The sequence below is a fragment of the Prosopis cineraria genome, unplaced genomic scaffold, assembly GCF_029017545.1.
Source record: "Prosopis cineraria cultivar Desert tree isolate PC_DT_omini unplaced genomic scaffold, ASM2901754v1 PC11, whole genome shotgun sequence".
Lineage (NCBI taxonomy): Eukaryota > Viridiplantae > Streptophyta > Magnoliopsida > Fabales > Fabaceae > Prosopis > Prosopis cineraria.
The window spans coordinates 27,690,183-27,706,895 of record NW_026555342.1 but is presented as its reverse complement, the minus strand read 5'-3'; the positions used below and the strand labels follow the sequence as shown (position 1 = coordinate 27,706,895).

The 16,713-nt window shown below is 33.9% G+C and overlaps 2 protein-coding genes across 2 annotated transcripts; one reads left to right on the top strand and one right to left on the bottom strand.

Moving 5' to 3' along the window:
* Window positions 1-322: 322 nt before the first annotated feature.
* LOC129286413 (uncharacterized) lies at window positions 323-11,113 on the top strand. Its single transcript, XM_054922372.1, is given in 16 exon segments — window positions 323-1,770; window positions 2,077-2,180; window positions 3,109-3,272; window positions 3,352-3,559; window positions 3,932-4,169; window positions 4,897-5,047; window positions 5,162-5,471; window positions 7,090-7,635; window positions 7,638-8,015; window positions 8,018-8,437; window positions 8,845-8,950; window positions 9,237-9,399; window positions 9,474-9,684; window positions 10,098-10,335; window positions 10,416-10,566; window positions 10,683-11,113. Coding segments are annotated over 16 exon segments (4,929 nt in total). The 5' UTR covers window positions 323-469; the 3' UTR covers window positions 10,923-11,113.
* A 1,521-nt stretch (window positions 11,114-12,634) lies between these two features.
* On the bottom strand, window positions 12,635-16,622 carry LOC129286630 (sugar transporter ERD6-like 5). The gene is given in 20 exon segments (XM_054922595.1): window positions 12,635-12,882; window positions 12,965-13,061; window positions 13,063-13,080; window positions 13,929-13,988; window positions 14,135-14,191; window positions 14,323-14,382; window positions 14,485-14,547; window positions 14,631-14,674; window positions 14,783-14,867; window positions 14,970-15,050; window positions 15,142-15,234; window positions 15,376-15,440; window positions 15,534-15,609; window positions 15,698-15,763; window positions 15,865-15,930; window positions 16,010-16,069; window positions 16,158-16,247; window positions 16,323-16,351; window positions 16,354-16,384; window positions 16,482-16,622. Coding segments are annotated over 20 exon segments (1,398 nt in total). The 5' UTR covers window positions 16,614-16,622; the 3' UTR covers window positions 12,635-12,757.
* Window positions 16,623-16,713: the final 91 nt, after the last annotated feature.

Here is a 16,713-nt window from a genome sequence, read left to right as displayed (position 1 = left end):
TTAATAGAAGACTGATATTGTAATGTTATGTACTACAATGGATCTAAATATACGTCTTGATCAGTATAATATGGTTAGAGACTTATATGATACCTTAGAACTTTCATATTTTGGTCAAATAATTTGCACGTCATATATCAAATATATCTAGAAGATAATTGACTAGACAATGCAATATAGAATAACCATTATCCCCTAGAGAAGCTAGTTTCAACTTCTTCAACTATTTTTGAAGATGAAGAGCCCATTTGTACAGCTGTAAACAAAACTTGCGACGCCAAAAGAGGACAGAGATTTTAAAAAAGAAAATCGAAAGGGCGGCAATATGAACAAAATTCTATCATAAGGTGTTATCATATTACCGAGACAGATTGTTTTCCTGAGTCAGAAAACCATATGAGAACAAGTTAAGGGTTATCCTTCACAGAATTCCAAAACCCATTTTCTGCCTCAATTTCAGATCATCATCATGCTCTTAGTGGGATTCAGCAAAAGTGGTTGCTTGCTGATTGCTTTTAGTGTATATTATTTCTCTTTCATTCTTCTGGTCTGCGCCTTAGACACCATCACGCCATCTCTTACACTCAAAGAACCTGAAACAGTTAGCTCAAGTAATGACATGTTCACGCTGGGATTCTTCAGTCCTCAGAATTCCACAAATCGCTATGTGGGGATCTGGTTTATGTCTAAATCCTCCATTGTTTGGGTAGCTAACAGAAACAAGCCACTATCAGATTCCTCTGGAGTTCTCACAATATCAGATAATGGCAATCTTGTTGTTTTGAATGGGCAAAAACAGGTTGTTTGGTCAACAAATGTCTCATCAACTACATCAAATTCCAGTGCTCAACTCTTAAATTCCGGCAGCCTTGTACTTGTAGACAGAACTACTGGAGCATTCATGTGGCAGAGTTTCCAGCATCCTAGTGATACATTATTAAAAGACATGAAACTCATTACAAATCAAAAAGAAGGTAAGAAAATAATACTTACAGCATGGAAAAGTCCATCTGATCCATCCTATGGAGGATTTTCTTGCAGTCTTGAGCCCCGTAATGTTACTGAAGTTTTTGTGTGGAGAGAAAATCTTCCTCACTGGCGTAGTGGTCCCTGGAATGGCAGAGTTTTCCTTGGGAGACCAAGGAGTTCATACATGTCCTCAAATGCATTTCAAATCAAAATAAAGGAAGGGAATTTTGAACTATATTTTAATTTCACAGGTCAGTCTTTATTGACTACTTTTAGGCTAGATCCTCAAGGTAATATTGAAGAACAACGCTGGAATTCCAAGGCAAGTATATGGGAATCTGTGTGGACAAGTGGGTATTCTGAGTGTGATGTTTATGGTAAATGTGGCCCATTTGGGATCTGCAATTCACTGAGCTCACCAATCTGCAGCTGCATGAGAGGGTTTGAACCAACAAATAAAAAAGAATGGGAAAAACAGAACTGGACTAGTGGGTGTGTAAGAAGAAAACCACTTGAATTTCAGTGTGAGAGAGGCAATAATGGTTCTCAGGCTAGCAAAGCAGATGTGTTTCTGAAGTTGGAGAGGGTAAAGCTACCAGATCAAGCGGAGGTTTTACCCTATGACATTGATCAAGAAAGATATTGTGGAACTCGATGCTTAAAAAGTTGTTCTTGTATGGCTTATTCGTATGACACAGGCCTTGGCTGTATGATATGGAATGCAGATTTACTTGACATACAAAGCTTCTCAGATGGGGGCATGGATCTTCACATACGTTTAGCCTACTCAGAAATAGGTACCTTTACTAAGAGAAAACTCTTTGAAACACCTAAGGACATGCTTGTTTTATGTCTGATGGAGATTTAGTAGTATGGGATGTCAAGTCCTTCATTGAATAGTATGATATGCTTAATGAAGTATTTAAATGGGTTGATTTTCCTATCTCAAGAGCTATCATTTGAGATAGGGTTCTCCATTTCACTTAGATGTCTATTCATTTGGTAACAAATACTTGGGCATTTTTTTTTAAAAAATCTCCCATAGTATTGGACTTAATGTTAGAAAAGAAACTGTCTGAATGTTGTTCTTTTCTATGATGCAGGTACAGGAAGGAACGTGACAACTCCTATTATAATATCAGTTCTGACAGGAGCAATTCTCATTACTGCCTCTGGATATTTCTTATGGAAAAAATGGTCAAAGCATAAAGGTGTTGTTCTGTTTTACTGTTAGAGTTCAGTCAAGTGATCAATTATTCTGTTCCTGATTGTTAGGCTCTTGCTTGACATGCATAAGAAATATAATAGCATAAAGAGAAAAGAAAGAAACAGGTCACTGAAATTCTATCACAAAATTATAAAATGATTTTTTCTAGGCAGAAATTGATGTTAACTTTCAAATCATGTTTAATAATCGATAAAATGAATATATCCTTGTTTTAGGGAACTAAAGTTAAATTTCACTCACTTTATATATAGTGAGAGAGAGACAAGGAGCCTAATTAATTATGTGACTGTTTAGGTATTTTACTGAAACATTTCAAAAGAATTTTTGTGACTTTTAGAAAGTAAGCATTTTATTTCTAAACATACATCCTTAAAGTCCATTCATATGAGTACAAAAAGTCCTTTTTCAAAAAGTTAAGGAGAGTTGCTTTTGGCATTTTAAATGTCGGAGTTAAAATTTTTAACCATCTCTTTTTCCATATTGTCCCTTGTTAATATATATTTTTTAAATGCAAATGAAAATATTTATAATTATTTTTTCAACATATCAATTTTTTTATTATTTATACTTTTTTATTAGTTAAAATATCAAATTTTATATTATTAAAAATTTGTCCTTTATAGTAATTACACATTTACAAGTACTTTCCATCATATATTATTTAAATAATTTTTAATTTAGTAAATTGACTTTTGAAAAAAAGTATCAAATGACAAATCTCGTTAAAATAACTAACTTTTATCAAACTAATTTTTGCAAAATAAATTTTTGATAAACGACTTTTTTCAAATTGAAATCCAAATGCACCCTATATGAGCACTTCAAATAATTAATTCATAGTTCTAGTAACTTGACATCAGAATAGCAATATATGCTTTTCAAACTTAAATGGGAAAAATGTTTAAAAGCAGGGGAAAAGCAGATGCAGGTTCGGGACCAAACAAGAATTACAAACCTGAAGCAAGTCCATATTCCAGAGCTATCATTGTTTGATTATAGAAAGTTGACCACTGCAACAAATAACTTTGCCTTAGCAAATGAACTTGGAAAGGGTGGTTTTGGTTCAGTTTACAAGGTGATTTTCATTTTTTCCCCCAAATTTCATCATCTTCCAAGTCATAAGAAATTAAGATTTTTTCATCATTTTATTTTAGGGAAAGTTAAAAGATGGACAAGAAATAGCAGTAAAAAGATTATCAAGATCGTCAGGACAGGGCATGGAAGAATTTATGAATGAAGTAGAGTTGATTTCTAAGCTTCAACATCGAAACCTTGTTAGGCTTCTTGGTTGTTGCATTGAAAGAGAAGTGATATTGGTTTATGAATACATGCCGAACAAAAGTTTGGATGCATTTATCTTTGGTTAGTGCACATCTTCTATATGCATACATAATTTAACTAAACTTCATGTTTCTATACTTAGCATAAGATGAAGAGAGGAAAAAGTAAAACTTGATTGTTCCTCACACTTCAACTCTTATTATTCATAATGTCCCCACTATACTACTTTGTTGCCATGTTTCTTAGTACATGAGTCTCTCTCTCTCTCTCTCTCTCTCTCTCTCTCTCAATGCAGGAATCCAAATGAACATTTGAAGAGAGTTGTTAACAGAGTGAAAAGTCACCTAGGATAACAAATACTACAACCAATTAATATCAAATTGTAGGAAGCAAGTATAGTCTTGCAAACATTTTCTTTCTTTCATCACTTTCCCTTAAAAATATCTTTTGCAGATCCACTACAGCAAAAATCCTTAGATTGGGTAAAGCGCTTCAACATAATTGAGGGAATAGCTAGAGGACTACTCTACCTTCATAGAGATTCAAGATTAAGAATTATACATAGAGATTTGAAGCCAAGTAATATATTGTTGGATGAAGGGATGAATCCAAGGATATCAGATTTTGGGATGGCTAAACTATTTGGAGGTAGTGAAGGTCAGGCAAATACAAAAAGAATTGTTGGAACATAGTAAGCACTACTTTTTATTTGTCCAAGACAATAATATCAAAAGCATTTAATTTAGAAAAAATGATAATAAAATCCTTCTGAATTATATAAATGACAATCTGATCCCTCAAAATGCCATAATTCCACTGAAGTCTCTAAGGACTTTTTTGTCAATAAATTTTAAATTGAAAAGACCATTTTATGCTTATTGACAAATTGTGATTTCTTGTTTGATTCTTGCGATTCTTTGAAGAAAAGTTATGTTTCTTTACGCCCAAATTGTGAATGAAATTTGTTATTTTGAAAACTTTTTTTATAAAAGAAATTACAATTGACAAATTGTAATTTCTTGTTGAAGTCTTACGATTCAAGGAACAAAAGTTGTTATTCCTTAAGTAAAAGTTGTGATTGGAGTTTATTTTTTAATAACAGAAATTACATTTGATCAGTTATAATTTCTTGTTCAACTCTTATGATTTATAAAACAAAAGTTGTAATTCATTAAATAAAAGTTATGATTGAGGCTTGTTATTTTTAATAAGAGTGAAATGGTCTTTTCACTAAAAAAAGTTGTTGACAAAGAGGTTCCTAGGGACTTTATTGAAATTATAGTATTTTGAGGGATCAAATTGTTATTTACATAATTTGGAGAGATTTTATTGTTATTTTTCATTTATTTATTTTTTTTAAATTTTATTGCTTGATTATCAATAGCATTTTGAAAGCTCAAGGATGTTTTGAAATGCAGTGGCTACATTTCTCCAGAATATGCAACTGAAGGACTTTATTCAGAAAAATCTGATGTTTTTAGCTTTGGCGTTTTGCTACTAGAGATTATTTGTGGAAGGAAGAACACTAGCTTTTATGAAGATGCAGAGTCTTTGTCACTTTTAGGATTTGTAAGTCTCTAATTGATACCTTCATTTCTTGCAAAAGCTATACAATTTGTTTGTCTTCAGTCAATATAGTAGGAAAGTTTGACAATTATCATTTTTCCTCATCAATTTTTCCAGGCATGGAAGTCATGGATCAATGCCAATGCCATACCCCTAATAGATCCACAAATATATGAGCCAAGATTTAATGATGATATATTGAGGTGCATACATATAGGTCTTCTTTGTGTGCAAGAACTTGCAAAAGATAGGCCCACTATGGCATCTGTAATGTCAATGATTCAAAGCAAGACTATGGATATTCCTCCCCTAGGACAACCTGCATTCATCTTGAGGCAAACCATGTCTCATGCAGCAAAGCAAACTTCAAATATTGATAAATTATGTTCTATCAATGAATTAACTGTCTCAAATTTTGATGGGAGATAGATGGGGATTTTTATGTTTCTGTTTCATTTAGATGATCTTAATATTCTTCACTGACATGTACTATTAAGATGTTCCTCAAAGCAGCTCTAAACCTTGGTTTTGCAAAAACTTTCTATCTGATTAGTCCTAAAAGTTTAATATGTTTTCTGTATTTCATAAATAAATATTGTCATGTTCCCTCAATTGAATGCTACATTGTAAACGCGACATCTGGTTTCTATGTTTGTTAGAATCACTGCCCATATTCATATATTATTAGATCTTCCCAAATTTAGTTAAGCGCAAGTTAAAATTGCTTCATATTTATACTATTTGTTATATTCCAAAAGAAATTCACCTAGCAACTGAAGGATTATAAATTACTCCCTCCAATCCAAAATATAAGAATCTTGTAACAATAATCCCCATGCCAATAAAATCTTCATCCTCATGAAAATTCATATTGATTTCCTTTTTTATCTTTAGCTCCAATTTATGATGAATGAGAAGAACGTCATAAATTCACAGATGTAGGAATTTATGTTAACAAATATAAAGGGTAAAATAAAAAAATTACAAATACGACATGCATTTTGGACCAAAATTAGTTAAGAGAAAATATTTATATTTTGAATCAAAGGGACTATGTCATAGGGTTGTGTCAAGATCATGTCCTGCCTTTTATCCACATCACTAATGATACCTTCAAGCTTATATGCAATTTTTAATGTACGCACAATACAAATAGAATTGTAATATCTAAGGTACTCCCTTTTCTTTTATGGGATCAACTAAAAGTTTTGCTCCAACCAAAGGAAAACCCAGTCTAACCTGAACCTTACGAACCATTATTATTAAAGGGACATCATTATTGAACATGAGTATAAAATTGTAGTTGCATTTTGCAGGCTATTTATCATTTTAATTACTAATTGAAGGTCACCTTTATGAACCACTCATAATAGATGCACCCTCCTCCCCAGGAAAAAGAATACTAACAACAACAGCTATAACAATAAAAATCATGTACAAATAACAAGTCAGACAAGTTGAATAATTTAAATGGTTAATCCAATCGAATCGCAGAATTAATAATAGTGAGTTTACATGTCAATGTGCGAATAAAAAAAAAATTGTGCAGATAAATTATGTGTCTTTTTGTGTTGGCCAATCGATAAATTATAGAAGTCTGATGGTGCAATATTATGTACTTTATTATATCTAAACATGTGTGTTGATAAATATTGAATGGAGATTAAAATATAAAAAAACATATTGAATGGAGATTGTTAACTTTACCGAAAACAAAATATTGAATGGAGATTATATAATGCTTCATGGAACTTTCATTATTTGGTCAGATGATTTGCAGAAGTCATCTCAGATACATCTTGAAGATAATCAACCTGACAATTAGAAAGAAGTCATTTTAGCACAACAAGCTAGTTTCAACCACTTCAACAATTTTAAATGGATGAAGAGGCAACTTTTTAAAACCATACACTGAACCAGTCATACCCAAATAAAAAAATGAGGGGAAAAACTGGTGATGACGGCACTATGAACAAAATAGTAGTGTATTATGATAAGATATAACTGTGACACAAGTATTGCTTTGCCGTGTTGGCTAACCATAGCAGAACAGGTTGATGGTTATCCTACACAGCATACCCAAACCCATTTTCAGCCTCCATTTCCTATGATCGTTATGTTCGTTATGGGATTCAGTAAAAAAGCTTACTTGTTACTTACTTTTATTACATTTTTCAGTGTTCAGGTTTGTGCCTTGGACACCATCACACCATCTCTTTCAATCCAAGAACCTGAAACAGTAAGCTCAAACAATAACATGTTTACGCTGGGATTCTTCAGTCCTCAAAATTCGACCAATCGCTATGTAGGGATTTGGTTTATGTCCAAATCCTCTGTTGTTTGGATAGCCAACAGAAACAACCCATTCACTGATTCTTCTGGGAGTCTCACACTATCAGAGAATGGTGACCTTGTTGTTTTGAATGGGCAACAACAGGTTGTTTGGTCAACAAATGTCTCAATTACATCAAATTCCAGTGCTCAGCTCTTAGATTCTGGAAACCTTGTCCTCGTAGATAAAACTACTGGAGTATTCATGTGGCAAAGTTTCCAGCATCCTAGTGATACATTATTACAGGACATGAGACTCAGTACCGTCCAAAAACAGGTGAGAAAGTGCAGCTAACATCATGGAAAAGTACATCTGATCCATCCTATGGAGTATTTTCTGGCAGTATTGAACCTCATAATGTTACTGAAGTGTTCATATGGAAAGAAAATCATCCTTACTGGCGCAGTGGTCCCTGGAATGGTACCCACTTTCTCGGGGTACCTGGAAGTTTGTCCGTGTTCCTGAACGGCTTTCAGATTAAAGGAGAGGAAGGGAGTTTTGAGCTATATTTTCATTACACAGATAAATCTATATTGCTAACTCTTAGGTTAGATCCCCAAGGTAACATACTAAAACAACGTTGGAATGCTCAGACGAATATATGGGAACTTGAGTGGATAACAGGTGATACAGAGTGTGATTTTATGGGATATGTGGTCCATTTGGTATCTGCAATTCGTTGGGCTCACCGATTTGCAGCTGCATGAGAGGGTTTGAACCAAAATACATAGAAGAATGGGAAAGGCAGAACTGGACCAGTGGGTGTGTGAGAAGGGAAGCACTTCAGTGTGAGAGAGACAAAAATGGTTCTCAAGCTATCAAGGAAGATGGGTTTCTAAAGTTGGAAAGGGTAAAACCACCAGATCATGCAGAGGTTTTACCTTTTAGTTTTGAAGGCACTGCAGATTGTCAAACTCCATGCCTGAAGAATTGCTCTTGTGTAGCTTATGCACTTACCACAGGCCTTGGTTGTATGCTTTGGTATGCAGATTTACTTGACCTGCACAGATTCTCGGATGGAGGAGTTGATCTTTACATACGTTTAGCCTACTCAGAACTAGGTAACTTTTTTAATTAGAGAAAGAAATTCAAAGATTTGATACAAAACTCCAGATTTGATGTAAGCATCATATATTTTGTCATATGACTGATTTCATATCAAGTTGTATTATCTTTCTCTGTATGGTGGCGCTTCTTGACTTAGGTGTAATTTATGTTGCTACTAGATTGTGCTATAGAATTATAACATGTGGTGGTACTTCCATTTTAACGAGTCAATGTACTAGTGTGGTGCTTGATTGCAAAACAAGTCCACATGTTCTGTATTCTTACTTGAATGTGATAACAAATAGCTACACAACTTGATCTTATTTTTTTACATCTTTTCATACATATATGCAGTATAATGTTTGAACTTCCTGTCAGAAAATGAAGGGTTATCTGAATTTTCTTCTTTTCTTTGATACAGATACAGATAGGAGCATGACAACACCTATTGTAATATCAGTTCTAATAGGAACAATTCTTATTACTACTTCTCTATATTTCTTATGGAAGAAAACGAAAAAGCAAAAGGTAACATTCTATATTTTACTGCGAGAGTTTATCAAGGGGATCAATGATTTTGTTTCAAATTGTGAAGCTCCTGCTTGATACAATTATCAGAGCAGAGCATACAGAGAGAAAAAGAAGCATGCCGATGAGAAAAATTATCCTATCACAACTTATATGAGTTTCCACATTTTGATACAAATTATATGGGAACTTCATAATATTTACCCATAGCTTTAGTAACATGGTACTACAATTGCAACGTATGTTTCCCAATGAAAATTAAATGGAAAAAGAAGTCTTAAACACAGGTGAAATAACGATGCAAATTGATGACAAAAGAAGGATTACAAATCTGAAGCAAATCAAAAGTCAGGAGCTATCATTGTTTGATTATAGAAGGTTGGCAACTGCAACAAACAACTTTGACTTAGCAAAAACTTGGGCAGGGTGGTTTTGTCCAGTTTACAAGGTGATTTTCAATTTTTAAAGTTTAACGTCTTCCAAGTCATGAGAAATTAGCATTTTTTTATTATTTTATTTCAGGGTAAGTTGGAAGATGGACAGGAAATAGCAGTGAAAAGATTATCAAGATCGTCACGACAGGGTATGGAAGAATTTATGAATGAAGTGGAGTTGATTTCTAAGCTTCAACACCGAAACCTTGTTAGACTTCTTGGCTGTTGCATTGAAAGAGAAGAAGAGATATTGGTTTATGAATACATGCCAAACAACAGTTTGGATGCATATATCTTTGGTTAGTACAATCTTCTATGCATATGTATGATAGTTTACTAAATTAGATGTTTCTACACCATGCATAAGAGGAAGAGAGGATGAAGAAAAACTGGCCTGAACGTTGATGAATATTTAAAGAAACAAGTTTAAAAATTTCAACTCATATTTTTCCAGATACTACCACTTTGATGAAATTGTAGAATGTTTCTCAAGTTTCTTAGTACCATGTGTCTTTTCAAGGTAGTGGGTGGACATTTCTTGTGGTTTATCTAAAGAGCAATGGTAAAGGTACGAGCAATTAATTAGACACAAGAGATGATCACCTATCACCTAGCATGCCAAATACTACCACCTTTCACTTGCATATTGCAGGAATTGAATGGAGGGTCTTCATAAAACCTTAAACAACTCTCCTAAAATAATCTTTTACAGATCCTTTGTGACGACAACTTTTAGATTGGGGGAAGCGCTTCAACATAATTGAGGGAATTGCTAGAGGATTGCTTTATCTTCATAGAGATTCAAGACTAAAAATTATACATAGAGATTTGAAGGCAAGTAATATATTGTTGGATGAAGGGATGAATCCAAAGATATCAGATTTTGGGATGGCTAAACTTTTTGGAGGTGGTGAAGATCAAGCAAATACAGGAAGAATTGTTGGGACATAGTATGTGCACCTTTTGCTATATTTCAAATATTAATATCAATAGTATATTGTGAGCTAAAATATTTGGTGTTTAAATGCAGTGGCTATATTTCTCCAGAATATGCAACAGAAGTACTTTATTCAGAAAAATCTGATGTCTTTAGCTTTGGTGTTTTGTTGCTTAAAATTATTAGTGGAAGAAGAAACATTAGCTTTTATGAAGATGCAAAGTCATTCACACTTTTAGGATTTGTAAGTCTTTTCAATTTGTGGCTTCTTTTCTTGCAAACACTCTAAATGACTTTGTTAGTAACAATATAACATTAAAGCTTATAACCTATTATTATTTATTTTGTTAATGTTTCTAGGCATGGAAACTATGGATTGAAGACAACATTATATCTCTAATAGATCCAAAAATATATGTTCCAAGCTTTCACAAGGATATATTGAGGTGCGTACACATAGGTCTTTTATGTGTGCAAGAACTTGCAAAAAATAGGCCCACTATGGCCTCTATAATGTTAATGCTCCAAAGTGAGATTATGGACATTCCTCCCCCAGACCAACCTGCATTCATCCTTAGACAAAAATGCCTCATTCAGTAGAGCAAACTCCAAAAAATGATGAATTATATTCCATCAATAAGTAACTATCTCAAATTTTGAGGGGAGATAGACAGTAGTTAATGATGTTCTTGTTTTCATTTTGATCATTCATTGACATGTAATTTCAATATTTTCAATAGTGTAGCTCTAAACCTTGTGTCTACAAAATTTTCTATCTTGTTAGCCCTAAATGTTTAATACTTGCTGGATTCAATGAAAATGTATGGTCATTCTCCCTCCTTCACATGCTTCATTGTAAATGCGAGCTGTGATTTCTATTTGTTCTACACACCTATTCTTATACTATTACATGCTTTAAAGATCTGATTATATTACAGAGGAAATTAATTTAAGACTTAATTTTTTTAAAGACATTTATTCAAACTCTTTCTATAGCGACTGTTAGGTCAAAACATTTTTGTGGCACTTACACAAAGCTCCCTTCCCTTTTCCATCTACCCAACTAATAACGAGCAGTTAACTTACCGAATTTAATTTTGTAGGACCATTATACCTCCCTTTGTCATAAATATTACTCAATATTTTTTTAAAAAAAGAATATGCTGTCCCCACAATTTTCTTATGACATTGGTATTTTTTAACTTCTTTTGGTATATAACATCAATGAAATTCAATTATATTACAAAAATAATAAACTGAAAATTCAAAATTTTTTAAAGACTCTTATTCAAGCTTTTTTACCCATAGCAATGGATAGGTCAAAACATTTTTTATAGCAATTAATATTTTTTTATATATAAAATGAAAAACATGCTAATTTAATTTAAATCCATCAATTGAATTGTGAATCACTATTGACTATTTAACGATCGATCTTTTCTTAAATTTTAACTCCTCTTTGGTTTTTTTTTTCCCATTTGTGTTGTAAATGCCATATTTTTCTTTTTGAGTGTATAGAAGGAGTTTAATCTATTGGAGTAAAAAAATAAAGGCTTGTCTTTTTTTTTTTCCCCATTTGTGTTGTAAATGCCATATTTTTCTTTCTGAGTGTATAGAAGGAGTTTAATCTATTGGAGTTAAAAAATAAAGGCTTGTTTGAGTAACTTTCAATAGCATATCCAAATGACATTTGAAATGTACTTTTACCAAATTAAACAAGTAGTTCCATTCTCTAAATGGATTTCTACCAGTTGTAGATTGAAAACCAAACACATATTAAAGGGGAAGTGAATAACTCATCACAAACTCACTAAGACACCAAAAAAAAAAACAAGAAGTTATTTTTCCAGAGACAGTGTGCAGTAGCCCTTTAAGGGCGGGAAAAAAGAAAAGGTGATGGCTGCTTCAAATGCTGAACACTTTTCTTCCTACTTTTATGCAATACAAATCAAGGCAGCGATATAACTTGAGCTAATTGATCTGTTCTGAAATATGCGATCAGCTTCTAATCCCAAAATCTTCAATTTCACTGAAGTGACTGAAAACAGATGACTTGGCCATATAAGTGCATTGAGATCAACCATGTTGTCTTGCTTATCTGCAGTGAAAAGGATCTAGCAAGAGGAAGCATCTTGTGTCTTTGAAAGTTCACAAGTGAAATCTTTTTTCAAATCTTAAAAGATGTTAAGATATTCCGACACGTTTTGGCTCTACATTTTGACATTCTTAGATAAAGCGCACGCCAAGAAGCTGTGCTTTATATATATATATATATATTGTTTCACAAGAAAAAAAAAATTGCTGCTAGTAAGGCTGCAAGTACTGTACTAGATATCTCGAAATGATGCTAGACACCCATAAGCACAACTCAATCATGCAAGAACAATGGTGTCTGAAAGCAGAATTTTTTGGGAATTAACAAGGTTTGAAGAGATTTAGAATGGATGATGGGTGAGTGATGCATGGATTTGCTCCAAACTTCGACCCTTGGTCTCTGGCACCAGCATTGTGACGAACAGGAGCAGTGAACCAGAAAAAATGGTGTATATGAAAAACGTTCCTGCAAATCAAACAAAAAACGTGTTGATGCAACAGAGGATGCTAGCAGGTTTCTTACGAGGAAAAGGATGTGGTAAGGCTACCTGATTCGCTCCATTCCATCATGAAGTTGCAAGTGTACGTCACTATCCATGAACATAAAAAGTTGGTCACCGTTACCAGGCTTCCCGCTGAACCTTTTAATATTTATTGGATATATCTGAAATCCACAGCCACTATCATTTTCTCTAACATTGGCATGTGTGTGTGTTTGTGTATAATTAAAGGAAAACATTATTTTTTGTTCCTATACTTTGTTCAAGTTTTGTTATAGGTCCTTGCACTTTTCCTTGGTGTTTCGAGTCCCTATACTTTTCTTTATTTATAATGTTGGTCTTTAGAGTTTCAGATGGCAATGTAGCACAAACGGTGCTAAGATTGTTGACATAAATGTGTTAAATGGGTGCTGAGTGCCTGAGTTGGACTTTTTAATAAGCAAATAAACTAAAAAAAAAAGCAACATCAAAGGAAAAAAAAAAGTTGGCATGGAGTTAAAAAAATTAATTATAGATATTTTTGGGATACTTAAAAAATGTAAAGACTCAAATTTTTTTTTAAAAAAATTGCAAGTCTTAAGTTTAAAAATCAAGATTAAATACATTTTAAATATTTTTTGAAATATTTTATAGATATTTTAAGTTGAGAGTTTTTTTTCCAACTCCAAGCTAGTCGTTTTTTATTTGACACAGCTTTTTTAATTTATTTTGCTTATTCAAAAGCCAACTTAGCATCCATTTAACACACTGGCATAAAATTAATGGTGCTAGTGGACACTTCAACAATCTTAGCTCTATTTATGACATGTCAATGTCTTTCTAAAATTTATAGGGACTAACATTGCATATGGAGAAAAGTATATAAACTTAGAACACCAAAAAAAAATTACAGAGACCTATAACAAAACTCGAGCAAAGAATAAAGACTAAAAGTAATGTTTTTCTAATTAATTATGCATATCCAAAAGTTTTAGTGAATCTGATCAGACAAACATGGAGAAAAACTACAAACCTCTGACACTACCACCCATGGCATTCCTGCCGCACCCAGTGGATAAGCTACACTATATCCCTGAATGCATTGTCATTCAAACAAAACACTTGCTACTTCAACAACTAATATTATATTGGACAATGCTGATATATATATATATATATATATATTTACAACCAAACGCATCGTGCATAAAATATGGCCTACATATATTGAACACTTACCAATATCCCAATGAGCACCAAAATTGGAGCAAGCTTGCTGAATAAATGAGCTTCCTGGTCATCATAGAGTGCAAGAATTTCATGAATGTACTATAGCCTATAGGTATATATTTGCGTGTGCATCCGTGAGTGGTGTGTGCATAAAGGAAAATAAAAAGATGTGCAACTTTAGTTGCGGCGTATATAAACCTCAAAGCAAATGACAAACCAGTGAGAAAGCAGCTCAAACACATTCCAGCAGCAGACAACTACAAACAATTAACTAAATGTCACATTGTCACCTCTGCTTTAAATCAATAAAGATCAGTCATATCTGAACAAAATCTTCGCAGACCATTCTCATTTCTCACCATTAGAAGAGGTCGTCTTCCAAATTTATCAGCTAAGATTACACTCACAAGAACAGCTGGAATCTACAGAATCACATCATTAAACTGTCAGAAAAATACATTCACTGTAGCAACTAGTTAACCATAAAAACCCACGCAAGGCATACTTCTACAATGGCCACTGCTACGGTTCCAATGGCACTTGAAAATCCTGTCAAATTTCATACCAAGTTACAGACGATTCTTTCATCTAAATACACAGAATGTTTGTAAAATTAGAAGTCCAATATATTCGTCATAAGCATTGCATTTGACTTACCGGCTTCTTCAAATATGGAACTTACATAATATGAAATTGCATTTGCGCCCCCAAAATTTTGCAGTGACATCAAACCAACCCCAATCTATCATAATCACAAGGAAAAAAGGAGATATCCAAGTAAATACAAGTATATAACTAACCAGTCTTTTATTTATATGCATAGAGTTGCTAAGTAATTGCTTACAACTAATACACGGGCATATCTTCTCTGAAATATTTCAAAAATACTCCCTTCTGATTGTTGTCCCGTAGTTTCTATGAAATTCTGTCAAATCCCCCATGAATCTAAGGATATTGTCGCTGATATATATATATATATACACAAATAATTATAATTAAGTGAAGGCTAACATTACTCTGATATCGGCAGCTTCTTGACTAACATCAGCATTTTTGCCTCTAAGACGTTGCAGTGAAGCTTCAGCATCTTTTTCGCGACCAGCCTTTGCCTACATTTATTATAGCTGCTATTTTTCACTTAAAGGCCCAGACAGGCAACAATCGGTAAACTCAATGTGGACATTATCCATGCATGTTCACGGATGGGTGTATGTGAAGTGAATGTGTCTAAGAATTTGAATATAATTCACCATCCATCTAGGAGATTCTGGAATGAAAAATAGTCCAACAGCTTGTAGTAGACTAGGAATTAAACCTGCAGCAGTATTAAGAGTTAGATTGAAACGTTGATGGTTTTCAACTAAGCCAAAGCCCAAAGGAGAGGGTGGAAGGAATAAGAAGAAATAACCCAGAAGAGCCAAAATGCGCCAGTTAATAAGGATGCCGATGATATATACCAGAGAAATTCCAGAGCATATCAGCAACTGCACATGAATTAGTCACTTCAAGCATTTAAATACTGGCCTGTCCACATTTTCAAGATCTTTTCGCATTACATATGTAAATATAGACCTGATTTGCTGATGTGAACTGTCCCCTGCTCTCCTTGGTCGATATTTCTGCAATATACATGGGCACCTGTTTTGGATAGAAAATATTCTGATTTTCGGATATTGAGTTATCGAATTATATAATCGTATGATCCTAGCAAACATAATTAACCCAAAAGAATCAATTACCACGAAAGTTACAATCCCAATTGAAAAGCCCAAAAGCAGCCTGCCAAGGTCCAACCAGAAAGCATTCTGCAAATCATTAACGAACCACACCTTATCGTCTATGCTTACAATGATTAGTGGAGAAAGAGGGAACACTGAAACCAACCTTTGCAAGAACTACGGCAATCCACCCAGCTACGCTGAAAACATCAGCCAGCCACAGCGCCTGACATGCCAGAAAGAATTGAGTGTTGGAGGTGATACAAGGTGTCAAGGAAATAAGCATGTTTTGCAGAAGTAATGAGAAGACTTACACCTCTTCGGCCAACGAAATCAGCTAATTTCCCATTGATGAGTGCACCAAACACTCCCCCTATTGTAAATATTGAGCCGAAAAAGGAGTACTAGGTGACAGGTCGAGTTAGCAAGTTAGACAGAGATAGTGGAAGCAATTGGAGAATTTCAGAAGAGAAAATTACTTGCGCAACAGAGAGTCCCAAATCCTCCTGATTCCTGATTCAGAAGGTGACGAGAATGCTGACTGCAAAATCATGAGATCCAAAAGTGGTAATTAATGGCATTGATGTAGCCACAAGGAGGGAGGGGGGGAGAGAGAGAGAGAGAGAGATGGTACTTACAGCATATCCTATATTCACGGAACCACAGAGAGCAACTAATGAACTGAAGGCAACGACTGGTGTTAGGGACCGATGTTTTCTAGGTTGTTCCCAGTGATTCAGAGGTGTTTCTTCGTTCACCTCTCCTTCCATGATTTCTCTCGACAATGCTTCGGGCACAATATACATTATTCTAAAAGGAGCTGTGCGTTCTTGAAGAAATTCAAGGCACAGAAGATAGAAGACGACAACA